The sequence below is a fragment of the Ursus americanus genome, chromosome 10, assembly GCF_024610735.1.
Source record: "Ursus americanus isolate L20-20 chromosome 10, mUrsAme1.1.p, whole genome shotgun sequence".
NCBI classification, from domain to species: Eukaryota; Metazoa; Chordata; class Mammalia; order Carnivora; family Ursidae; genus Ursus; species Ursus americanus.
The window spans coordinates 76,523,092-76,536,413 of record NC_142136.1 but is presented as its reverse complement, the minus strand read 5'-3'; the positions used below and the strand labels follow the sequence as shown (position 1 = coordinate 76,536,413).

Here is a 13,322-nt window from a genome sequence, read left to right as displayed (position 1 = left end):
TTATTTCTGTACCAGAGATAGGGACTCTGATACTTACGAGGGTTAGAAACAAAAGCTGTTGTAAATAATTTAGAGTGGTGAATTTCAATGAAATCAGATCAAAGTTGACTGGTTAGTATATTATAAGATGGTCATACTAAAGTTAGCGGTGATTAGACCACTACAACATACCATTAGTACAAATTTTAGAACATAGCAATGCCTCATTTATCCAAGATCATAGAGAATTAAGTTAATATCTGTTAATTTTCCAAATGCAGTCAGCAAACATTTTTAATGCAACTTCCTTCACGTAAATTTTTCCAAATGAATTACTTCTAAAGCAATTATTATATGATGTTGTAATAAAGAGAATACTTGGACTCTAAAACGTATGAGGCTTTACACCCTTTGACAAAGTTACACCAGACACAATGCTTTTTGATTTATGTTTGCTCCAGTTCTTCTCCACCATCCTTTGTTGGTGTCTATCAGTTGTTGTTGCTGGCAATTTGACTAGCACTAACAAGTAGTCCTAAATTGATCATTTTCGGGGCGCCTGGGTGGCGCAGCGGTTAAGCGGCTGCCTTCGGCTCAGGGCGTGATCCCGGCGTTATGGGATCGAGCCCCACATCAGGCTCCTCTGCTATGAACCTGCTTCTTCCTCTCCCACTCCCCCTGCTTGTGTTCCCTCTCTCGCTGGCTGTCTCTATCTCTGTCGAATAAATAAATAAAATCTTTTTAAAAAAATAAATAAATAAATAAATAAATAAATAAATAAATAAATAAATAAATAAATTGATCATTTTCGTTTTCAACAAGTTAGAAACCAAATAAAAAAATTTTTTTAAATTATGTCCAAAATAAATTCTAAATTAAAATACTCTACAGGACTCTTTCAAGAGTCTAGTACAAGGATCTTACTGTTTGGACAAAGGAGTCAGAAAATTTGGGTTTTAACAGTCCAAGATTTACCACTTCAAATAACTTGAGAGCAAATTACTTCATCTATATTGGCCTCAGTTTTCTCATCTATAAAAGGGGTTAACACTCTCTGCCCTGTCTAATTCATATGATTGTCCAAAGGTTCCAATTAGATAGTGCATGTAAAAGTATTATGTATACGTAGAAGCTTATGATTTGGTAAGGTAAAACAACACCAGTATTTTTCTTTTTATTTCTTTTTATTTTTTTTTTTAAGATTTTATTTATTTATTTGACAGAGACAGCCAGCGAGAGAGGGAAAATAAGCAGGGGGAACGGGAGAGGAAGAAGCAGGCTCCCAGTGGAAGAGCCTGATGTGGGGCTCGATCCCAGAACGCTGGGATCACGCCCTGAGCCGAAGGCAGACGCTCAACGACTGCGCCACCCAGGCACCCCAGTATTTTTATTTTTATCATTATCATAAGAAATATCTATTTTGGCTTTTTTGGTTCCACTTCTTGATTATTATCTACATTCCATCAAATTAAAACCACAAGATAACTTAATGGGTAAAAAAAGAAAGCTATAACTAAAGCATCATTAAAGCAATATAGTAGATGCTCAGTAAATCTTAGCTGGACTAATGAATCAACGTTCACTTCTATGCCTAACACCAGATTAACAAAAGGCAAATGGAAAATGAATACATGATGTGTTCACTATTTTTCAGCAGCTGGTAAATTTTTTAAAAAAATTTAAATACGTAAAACAAACAGAAGAAATTCAATGAGGTCTCAAGGTTATAAATGAATTTTAATGTTTTCTTTCACTGAAGTACTAAAAATTCACAAGTTAATTCACTAACAACTTAACTGTTGCCTTCACATCACAGTCCTACAGCAGCATTCTCATTTCTAGTGAAAGCCCTTAATTTCATGACAGTGAAAAAATACCCTTCAAAGATAGCCTGCCTTACTCACCAGCTTACTGTCATAAGCACAAGATATTCAAACACTAACTCCAGCTGACAAAATAAAATACTCTTGTTCAGAGAGAGGATTGTCTCTTATAATAGCCTGGCTCTTACCCCAGGAGATTTATTACCAAGAATAAACTTTATGAAAGGTTGCCATACATAAAGCAGACTTCCAGCTGCTCTTCTAAGCAAACATCAATGAGACTTGTGATAAGAGAGATTAAGCTGGCTACCACATCCAGGGGCAGCACTGCTGTAGACAAGTGAATTTCTCACCCACTTCTCTCTAGCATGGCAGAGAGGAAGACAGGAGGCTTAAATGCTAAATTAAACAGCTTTAAAAGTGATTTAACATATGCCTACTACTTTCAAAGGAAATAAACATTAAATAGATGAAAAATATGGCTTAAATGTTAATTTAAAATAAAAAATCTACCTAATTTCCTTAGGAAGTAAAGTCTTCAGGTCTATTCCTTTCAAATCAATAGAGCGAGGCTGATACTATTACAAACCAAGATGAAGTAACCACAGCAACGTTTATAACCACAGAAGGGAAACAGCCTGTCCACAAAGACATTCATGAAACATGTTATTTAATAACTGTACCAGCATAATTACTCTGAGAATACATCTTGATACCCGGAAAACAGACTGTATTTAAAAAACATAATCTCCTTAGGAAATGTTTTATTTTTCCATAAAACTATCTGTAAATAACTAACACTATAAGAAACTTCTTTAAGCATTTAAAGGAAAGTTACCATGTTGGTTACCTGTATTTTTTTAAATATACAATTAGTTTCCACTCATGAATAAAAGCATAAATACTTTCTTCTAATTTCAATACTTAAAATATTATTTGCATTAAAAGAGATGATGTATTGGAGTATACATCCCAAAATTCTACAAGCAAAGGGGTGTTAGACCACTAGGAAGAGAAAACACGCATTTGCTGAATGCTTACTAATTCACTTAATATCATCCTTCCTCGTCTGGGGAGCCCCAGAAATGGACATTATCATATTTATTTTACAAACAGTATTAGTAAACCAGGGACTAGAGATGGTAAATAATTTGTACAAGTCAATAAGGCAATAAATGGCACAGCTTTGAGTTAAGCCTAAACGTGAATCCAAAATCAGAATCAGTGTTCTAGTACACTATACTGCCCCAAAACTTTTTTGAACATGTACTTTATACTAGTACAAGGGGATGGACCACCAAAAAATATAAAAGGGAAGTGGGAAAGCCAGACTTCATATAGTTTCTGACCAGTGAAGGTTGATGGGAGCATTATTCTAGAAGAGGTATGATGGGAAAGTTAGTAAACTAAATATTCATGAGATCAACTCTTTCATCTATAGAAAACCATCAGTCAGTTATCTCTTCTTTTCAAATAGCTTTTAAAATTACACTTATAAAGAAAGTTTCAGTGTTCTGATTTTAACATTCTAGTTTACCCTCCCTCCCACTGATATTCATGTCCCTGAGATTAAGAAAATCTTAAGTAAATTCTTATAGCATTCCCACAAATTCTTAGTCTCAGAAGAAAATAGAGAGAGAAGAAAATATATTAAAATGTTGCACTGGTCTGTAACCTCATTTTTTTAGACCTGCCAAATGAGCTAGTGTCAAGCTGCCAGGCAAGGACAAACAGGGATGGCCACACGGTGGCACGGAGGGCATTTAACTTGCTGTGTAAGTGTAGGAGTACGTTTCTAGTTTAATGTTCCAGTGTGGTCACCTAAGTAAATTCATCCAGCAATGTTAAAATTAAATTCTACCTCCCACTACTGACTCCCTACTACCATAAAAGTTCTTAACCCTGTTATAGTAGAAATTCAACTTAAAAAAAAAAAAACAAAACCAACTTTCTGTTTTGGAATATTTCATGAAGATATTAAATTTATCCACTATTCTCAGAATGTATGCACTGTGAATAGGGCAAAATCTTCTCTAACTGAACAGTTACATCTGTTCCAATCATTCTTAGAACATCAGTTATTTCAGTGGCTCGAAAAGATCCAAATGCCAGGTTGTACTGGGACTACTTTTTGTGGTGGGTCAAATTAACCAAGGGGAAAGAAAGAGAAGAACACAATTCCTGTGCCTTCAGTATCCAGAGCCAAGAAGCTACTCTGGCGGAGAAATTCTACCTTAACACTGAAATCCCAGATGACATGATCACCAAACCAACAAGGGAAAAAGCAATAGTCATAAACATATAGATCCTAGATTACTAGTTAATTTCCTAAACTTTATATCCTGGTCAACCACAATGAGCTAGACTCCTTTACTGAAGATTAGCAAATGAAACAATATATCCTCAAGTAGAATCTAAAAAATGAAAAGTTGATTCAGAGCAGTAGGGTCTAGGATAATGTTTTTAAGTAGCAGCTTCAGTTCCAAAACTTTTCCCTGCTACTTTTTTTCTCCTTCCAAATTTTTATTTAAGTTCTAATTAGTTAACATATAGTGTAATAATAATGGGAGTAGAATTCAGTGATTAATCACTTACATTTCACACCTAGTGCTCATCATAACAAGTGCCCTCCTTAATATCCATCCCCCATTTAGCCCATCCCCCACCCATCTCCCTCCATCAACCCTCTTTGTTCTCTATTGTTAAGTCTCTCTTTTGGTTTGCTTCCCTCTCTTTTTTCCCCCCTTTCCATATGTTCATCTGTTTTGTTTCCCAAATTCCACATATGAATGAAATCATGAGTGAAATCTTTCTCTGACTTATTTTGCTTAGCATAATACACTCTAGCTCTATCTACGTCACTGTAAATGACAAGATTTCATTCTTTTTGATGGCTGGGTACTATACCAGTGTGTGTGTGTGTGTGTGTGTGTGTGTGTGTACACACCCCCATCTTCTTAATCTATCCGTCAGTTGATGGGACACTTGGGCTCTTTCCATAGTCTGGCTATTGTCGATAATGCTGCTATAAACATCAGGGTGCACGTACTCCTTCCCTACCACTTCTGACTAGTTATAGTCTCTATTTGTTTTTCCTTCAACCATCAATGACAGCCACCATTGGACTGCACCCATGACCATTAGTTAGGCAACAAATGCTAACAAAAATCCATGCAAATAACAAGATTACATTACACAACTAATGTAGGCAACCCTGAGGCATCAGCAAACAAGTGCAAAGCTCATCATCAGAAATGGAGACAATGTCTACCAACAGAGTTTCTGAAAGTATAAAGATTAACGTAAGTAAAAAGTAGCTTCCCCATCATTTTTATCTAAAAATTGTAAATGGAATCTCGAGGACTATTTTCAAGAGAGCTTCTTACTACATAAAACAAAGCCAAAATGACCCATAAAATGCAATGATTCAAATATGCACATTTTTGAAGTTGTCAGTTTTATGTAAGCAATTAAACCTTCCAATCTAAGATTAAGTGGGAAAAAAACCATAAAATTAGACTTTCGGATTATCAAAGTCTCTAGTACTGTCCAATATGGTTGCCACAAGCTATATGTAGCTATTTGAATTTCCATTTTAAAACATGAAAATTCAGTTCCTCAGTCACACCAGCCACATTTCAAATGCTCAAAAGCCACATGTGCCTGGTATAGTGGCTACATATTAAGAGTACAGATCCAGGACATTTGCATCAACGCAGAGAGTTCTACTGCAGAGAAGCACTCTTGAAGAAATCTGCTGCAAAAATGGCAAAGAACATAATATCCACACAATCAAAAACTGTTCTGTATCTGTTCTGTGACGGTAGTCCATGCATAACTGTCACAACTCATAGAAGTGTATATTTTAAATGGATGCGGTAACGGAGGTAAATTATTCCTCAATAAAGTTGATAAGGAAAAAGAACAGATGTATGACCACTGGTGTATTCCAAAGAAAAAACAAAATATACTTTGGGTATGTAGAGGAAGTTCCAAAGTCCTGACAACTTGCTTATGCAGTCCTTCAGTTGAGACCCTGGTACATCAGGATGGGGATCCAAGCCAGAGTGGAGGACAGATGGCTAGAGCAAAGGAAAATGCACATCTGCTTATGGTAAGAGGTGTGAGGGGTGGGAGATCCAAGATACTATGGAAAGTAAGGGACAATGTATAGAGTCCTCCAAAAATGTACCTACATCCTAACCTCAAACCATCAAATACATTCTTAAAATCATACCACTCACTGAGGGGTCACTGAAGATGTAAAGTAACTCATAAGAAGTTGTAAGGTGTATAGCCTCACAAAGATATCTTCCAAATGATTAAAGAAATTGGTAAAATGAAAAAACTACCCAAAATATTTAAAGATTTAATACCTGAAAATCAGAAGAGCCAGGTATTACCAATCCCAGTTCCACAATATCCTTCAGCTAATAGTCAAAAGTTCTAACCAAGGATCACAGCTGATCACTACACCAACTCCAACTCGTCCTGCCTCTGACAGACTGGCTACCACTATTCACTCTCTAGGCATGACTAGTTCTCAAAAGGTAGACAGGAGACTGAAAGGGGAAAAAACAGGTTCCCCAGAATAATTCGGTCAAGAACAAGGGTTCTCAAATTTGTTCAGTTAACACCTGGGGGTCAAAGTATACCTTGACCCATTAGTACAGCAACATTTAAGTGATTTTTGTTACATTACATATCATTCTATATTTTATTCAAACATTTCTATTACCACTAGTAGTTGTCAACAGTTTATTAAATGAGGAAAAACGCTCAATAGAAATGTTTAAGAATATTACGGTGTATTAGCTTATAATATTTTATACCATTAAAATGATGATTATGAACAATTCCAACATGGAAAAACAGAGTCAAATGAAAAAGGGAAAGTACACTATATTGAGAGTATGTAAGCATAAAAAAGGACTAAAAGAAAACATGAACAAATGAAAACTGCTTCATTCTTAAGACTGTGCACTTGTTCTTCGATGTAGATATCATTACTGTTATTTGTATCATACAAAATAAAAATTTTAAATATTTATAAATACAGATAGCGCACTTACCACAGTGGGATTGCCACTACTTATCAACTGGCTGACTTCATGAAAAATGCTTTTGCAGTCAATTGATTTATCTAAGGATCCTCGTTTTACAATTACTGCTACTGCTAATAGAATCTGTTCCCGAACATACTTTTGGAGGCTGTAAGACATAAAAATCATTGTGAAAACCTTTATATGAATCTAATAGAAAAAATACTCCCAATATTTTTCACTATCTCTGAAGCTACTAATAACACTGCTTACATATGAGGACAGTATAGCCTACTGGTTAAGCACAGTGTCCAAAGCCATAAGATCCGGATTTGAATCTGCATTCCATAATTTTACTGGCTCTGTGGCCCTCAGCAAGACAGGTTCAGAGCCTCAAGCTTTCTTATTTGTTAAAAGGGGGTAACAGCAACAGGGTTGTTACCAGGATTAAATGTTCTTAAAACTGTGCCCAGTGCATACTAAGTGCTAGCTATTCAGGCAGCGTTCAATAGATGCAAGTCAGTTCACTAAGAGCCAGATTATGATTCTATCAATTAAAAGAAATTCTGATCTAATATCCATCTTCAACCAGTAGTATAATCTCAAATTCATTCCCTTTAATGTGAAAAGGCAACATGATAGTTACCCACAATATATTATGGACACATAGAAAATTTTTAAAAATTTTTTTAAATTTTCTATCTAAATTGTGCTCCTCAGTGTGATGACAGAAGCACTGATCCTAAGTGAAGGCATTCTACAAAGTCCATTAGACCACAAGGACACAGAGATTTAATTGTCTTTTCACAATCTTTTCTTAAAGGTAAGGCTCAGAAAACGTACTCTGAACTTTATAATCCAGACTCTATAATGCCACAAGGATATGACAACCATGTGCCCTTGGGATAACCCCCAAATTCCTTAACGTGGCTTACAAGCAGTAGGACCCAGCCCAGCTTTCTTTGGACACTCCCAATGTATTTGTTGTCTCACATCATTACTTACTAATAGTGTTTTCTTTAACCCTGGAAATTGTTCCCATTTGGACATAAATGATACAATCACCCACTTCCAAGGCCCTTCATGGTCAGGTACCTGCTGCCCTCTCTAATCTCCCCCCATCCACATACACTCAAAACTGCAGAAACACTGAGCTTCTTTCAGTTCCTGGCATAATGCACATGCACGTCCAGGCCTCTAAATGTCTATGTCCTCTGCCAAGACTGTGATGCCACTTTCTCTGGAGACAGTCCCTGAACCGCTCCCTCAACGTGGTGAGCCATTACTAAGGAGGGCTCCCCCAACACATGATAGGCATTTACTAGACATTTATACAAACAAACATGCCTCCCTATGTCAAGACTGAAGTGAAAAGTATTCCTTCAAAATACAGACTTTAAGTATTCATTAAACAAATAAATGCAGAGATCCCATTATATGGAAGAATATGAGTTGACCAAAGTGAATTTTTGTGCTTTTGGGGGGACACAATAATTTCAGGTACACTGAATACTCCTAGGAAATGTACATAAAACTAGTTTTATTTATTTTTTAAAGATTTATTTATTTATTTGAGAGAGGGTGCATGCATGTGTGTGCGTGACTGGGGGGGAGGGGCAGAGGGAAAGAATCTCTAAGCAGACTCTCCACTGAGCAGGGAGCCTGATGCAGGGCTTGATCCCACGACCCTGAGATCATGAGCTGAGCCAAAACCAAGAGTCAGATGCTCAACCAACTGAGCCACCATCCAGGTGCCCCCATAAAGCTAGTTTTAAGGAAGTCCACTGGCAAGAATTATAACTTACTAGGAAAATAAATAATAATGGCTAACTAACATCTGTTGGTGTTTATGGTATTATGCAAGGCTTCCTATAAACTACCTTCACAAAAATTAATACATTTAATCCTCACAACTATCTCGAGTAAAATGTTAACTCTAATAATTAAATAATAACAATTTAAAAAACTAATGCACAAAGAGGGTAGTCTGCCTGTGCACAAATCACAGTTCCTTTCTCAACTACTGTGCTATACTGTCAAGTGCACCTTCCATTTCACTCTTACGTAAATGTTATCTCAATTAGGAGGAAAAAAATAGAAATAACTCTGTGCACCAAATGAGAAGTATACAACACTATAAACATATAGTATTCATAGTATTCTACTTATGCAGTATACCAACAGTTTTCACTTGACTTGAGTCCATACTGTAGGAAATGCTACAAGATAAAAATGGCTGTGTCATGAAAAACAAAAAAAGGGCAGTATTCCAGATTAAATGAGACTAAAGAGACATGACAACTATATACAACATATAATCTCTGGTTAAATCCTGGATCAAACAATAACATAAAGGAGGAAAGGATATCAATAACATTATTCAGACAACTGGGGAAATGAAAATATAGAATCAGAATTACATTAGATTAATACAGATATGCCAATTATATCAAGAGTATTGAGATTATGCTCTCAGGAGAGATGCTCAAGTATTTAAGGATGAAGTATCATGATTTCTGCAGCATACTTTCAGGTGGTTCAGTGGGGAAATGCACATATATAAGAGAAACCAAATGTGACAAAATGTTAACTGAACTTCCTACTAGGAAAAGAGTATGTGTGCATTCACTGTACTCTTCTTTCGACTTTGCTGACTTTTTTTTTCTTTAAGGAGTTTGGGAGAAAATATGTAAGTGACCTAGTTCAATGTAGAACCCTACTATCAGCTCCAAATTAAGCTTCTGAACTAATGAAAATTATTTAAGAATGAGATTATTTTGGATAATACAAGAGACCATGTGCACACGCACACACACAATCAAATTCTACCACACACTTAAGTTTACCAAACTCTCCAGAGTTCAGTGGTTCCCATGTGGGGAGGGTGAGGGATCAGTGAGCAGCTCCAGGGCAAGCCAGTATCATATCACACCCAAATGGCCTCATCAAACAATAAATTAAACTTTAAGGGGCGCCTGGGTGGCTCAGTCGTTACGCGTCTGCCTTCGGCTCAGGGCGTGGTCCCGGCGTTCTGGGATCGAGCCCCACATCAGGCTTCTCCACTGGGAGCCTGCTTCTTCCTCTCCCACTCCCCCTGCTTGTGTTCCCTCTCTCGCTGGCTGTCTCTCTGTCAAATAAATAAAATCTTAAAAAAATAAAATAAAATAAAATTTAAATAAAGAAAGAAAACCAGTGTGAATGAGAAGAGAAAGGTTTGAAACCCGGTCAATTTCTCCTTATTCTATTAAAAGTGGAAAAAACAAGCCAAACCCTCCCTTTACATTCATCTATATCTACTGCTCTATAGAAAACGTTACCCATTACACCTGTGATGTTTATAGGCTAAGTACATCTTGCCTTTTTTCTCTCATTCATTCTTCTACAGGTAAAGCAACTAGCCCTTAACTGTGTGCTAAATTCGTGCCAGTAATCATTATTAAATATTATGAACTCAGAGACTGCTAGTGAACAATCAGCAGGAACAAAGGTATGTTCTAAATAATTTTTAAAGCTTTATGCATGTTTAATGCCACTAATTGACATTCCTAATTACCAGCATTTCTGATTATGTAACATTTTCTTCACTAAATTTGGAAATGAACATCTATACAAAAAGTATTCAGGAGCACCTGGGTGACTCAGTCATTAAGCATCTGCTTTCAGCTCAGGTCATGATTCCAAGGTCCCAGGATCGAGCCCCATGTCTGGCTCCCTGCTCCATGGGGAGACTGCTCCTCCCTCTCCCACACTCCCTGCTTGTGCTCCCTCTCTGTCAAATAAATAAAATCTAAAAAAAAAAAAAGTACTCAATTGTCCCAATGCTCAAATGGCATACATACAATGTGCACTGCCTCCTCTCAAAAGAAGACTTGGTGTTTGGGGGACTTAAAAAAAAAAAAAAAAAAAGATAAGTAGTAAATAAATTTTTTTTCTTTTTTTTTTTAAGTAGGCTCCACAGCCAGCAATGGAGCCCAACACATGGTATGAACTCATGATCCTGAGATCAAGACCTGAGCTGAAATCAAGTCAGAACCTTAACCTGAGATACCCAGGCGCCCCGGTAAATTAATTTCTCCCCAAAGTTGTGTGACAATTTTCCTCATATCAAAAAAAAATCAATGTACAAATCTTATAAAATGTTCAAACAATGGAATGTGTATAACACAAAAAGAACTTACTTTTACCCCACTTCTTAAAACTGGTCCATTTTCTAAAAGAAACTATTTAAAAGAATTTGGTGCTTTCTCTTCTATAACATTATTAGTGTGCATTTCTGTGTACACATACATGTAACACTTGGTTTGTTAATGGTACTTAGATTTCCCTCTTCACCTGTCCTAGGATACTCACCTATGTCTTATAATACTTACCAAGTACCAAAAGAACAAGTAAGTACAAAGGATTTTCACTTGAGTCCAAGATCAACTTTTACTTATAACCAAATCTTTGGAACTAAACCAACACCAAAAAAACCCAACATCCAGCATCATCTTTTCAAAGAAACAAAACCTAGTATTGTAGCTTAAATAAAAAGTAATATTTCATTAAGTACCAAAAATAACCCACAACCATGTGTGTGAGTTTTAAGATATGAGCCCCAAGCAGAGCTTAACCATAAACATCTATCATTAAAAAATTAAAGAATAAAAAAAAAAAAAAAAGAGAGAGAGAGAAGCACAGAAAAAGTATTTTAGCAGTACCTCTACCACATACTTACTTGGGCCTTTGTAAGACATAGGTTAAAAGGAATGTTCGCAGTGACTCGATGCTACCTTTTTCCAAGAGAATCCACTCTCGGACAACTGCTTCCATTATGGCTGTGGCAGCTTGAAAGAGGACATAATCCACTTTACTTGTTTCTGAAGAGAAAATTAGAAACTTTTTTTAAACAGCAGTTCACCTTCCTTTGAATATTTTGCATTTATTAATTTAAAAACAGAACTTTTCAGACAAGGAATAAGATGGTTACCTGTTCTTTTTTTAATCCAGTGACCTTGCTCTAGCACCACAAAGAGGTTAGTTCCTCTCAGAAGACACCCCAGGCAGGTGGCAGCTAATCACCGATCACAATTTTCACAAACTTTCCTCACCTCTCTTCAACTGTTACTTCCAAAGCATGAAGAACTAAAAAATAACACAGCTTTAAAAAAAATAAAAATAAAAATATAAAGCAATCAGAAAATTTCCTAAGAGATTCTCACCCTGTGCAAAATAGAACTTTGTATCTGCAAAATATCTTAAACTAGTCTTTGAACATTACTATTTGTGATGAGCCATGCTGTTAAAATATTTGTTAAGGGATTAAGCTTTCTTTCAGCAGGATGGCCCATCTCCAATAGCAAGTTCAGAAATAAACACAATCACGTTCAGGTTACTTTCCTCAAAATGTTAAAAAAAAAAAAAAAATTGAGTCACATTTACACAAGGTGAGAAGTTCTTGCGAATTTTCTGATTGCAATATTGATTAAACTGAGTAAAATTCCAAAGCTACACTTAGAAAAACCCAGCCTTAACTAGCAAGTTATAGTTTCTAAACTAAAAACTAAATCAGGAGGGAAAGAAAAAATAGAAAATTAACACATGTAAGAAATACTTTAATTTTCTATTTTTTCTTTCATTCACCAATACCACTACAATTGGTTTCCAAACAGCATTATCAAAAGGGAGAAACAGTCAAAATGAAGTCAAGAAAAAGCAGAAATTTTCTGAAGTTCTAAAAAAATAACCATCATGTGAAATCCATGAAAAGTCTATGATTAGACTGCAGGTTATTTGCCAAGATCACTAGACATGAGTATCTGAAAGCCATGAGAAATTAACTCTGGCATAGAATGGCACCTTCAAGAATTTATCAGAAGAGCATGAAGATATAGTCAGGTACATCATTTTCTCTCCTACTCAAGCTTAGGTCATTTAAAAATCTTGTAAGTGATCTTGACACAATAAGCTATAAAAATGCATGAGAAAAGGTATATCCTACGTAAATTCCTACCAATTTAGACTACTACATACAAGTTTTGAACATACAAAAACTAATAAGAGGAACCAATTCGGACTTTTTTTCTTTTTAAATTTGATTATTCCATGCTATCTTAACATGAATTCTAATTGAGATGATAATCAGAACTCACAAAAATTTAGAAACGTTAAAATATTATCAATAAATAAAGCAATAACTTCCAAAAATGCAAACCAATTATAAAATGATGTGTTTAAAGTTCCAGGAGGGGAAAAAAAAGTTTTACTCAAAGAGGATTTGAAACAGAAAGTAGCTATATCTATTTAGATCATTTAAGGAGAAATATGGTACTGCTTCATAAAGGTAATTCAAGTAGTCTCTTATTATAAACCTCTTCTTGAAAGTAAATGATGATTGATGGCCTAATTTCATTTTCTATTGGCAACAGTAAAAATTTTAAGGACAAGAAACCTGAAATCCTTAACTATGGGTTTTAACAAAGAAGCAAAACCTTAGGGA

The 13,322-nt window shown here is 35.7% G+C and overlaps 1 protein-coding gene across 2 annotated transcripts in view; it reads right to left on the bottom strand.

Annotated features, from left to right (window-relative positions):
• XPO4 (exportin 4) overlaps positions 1-13,322 on the bottom strand; it is a 121,399-nt gene that overhangs the window by 75,383 nt on the left and 32,694 nt on the right. The window contains exons 2-4 of one of the 2 annotated variants that reach the window (XM_045797120.2): positions 11,814-11,968; positions 11,562-11,703; positions 6,875-7,013 (exon numbers count right to left, since the gene is read on the bottom strand). In XM_045797120.2, the coding sequence (XP_045653076.1) occupies positions 6,875-7,013; positions 11,562-11,656 (234 nt within the window). In that variant the 5' untranslated portion in view covers positions 11,657-11,703; positions 11,814-11,968. The remainder of the gene's footprint in view (positions 1-6,874; positions 7,014-11,561; positions 11,704-11,813; positions 11,969-13,322) is intronic. The other variant, XM_045797118.2, reaches the window with a different exon arrangement.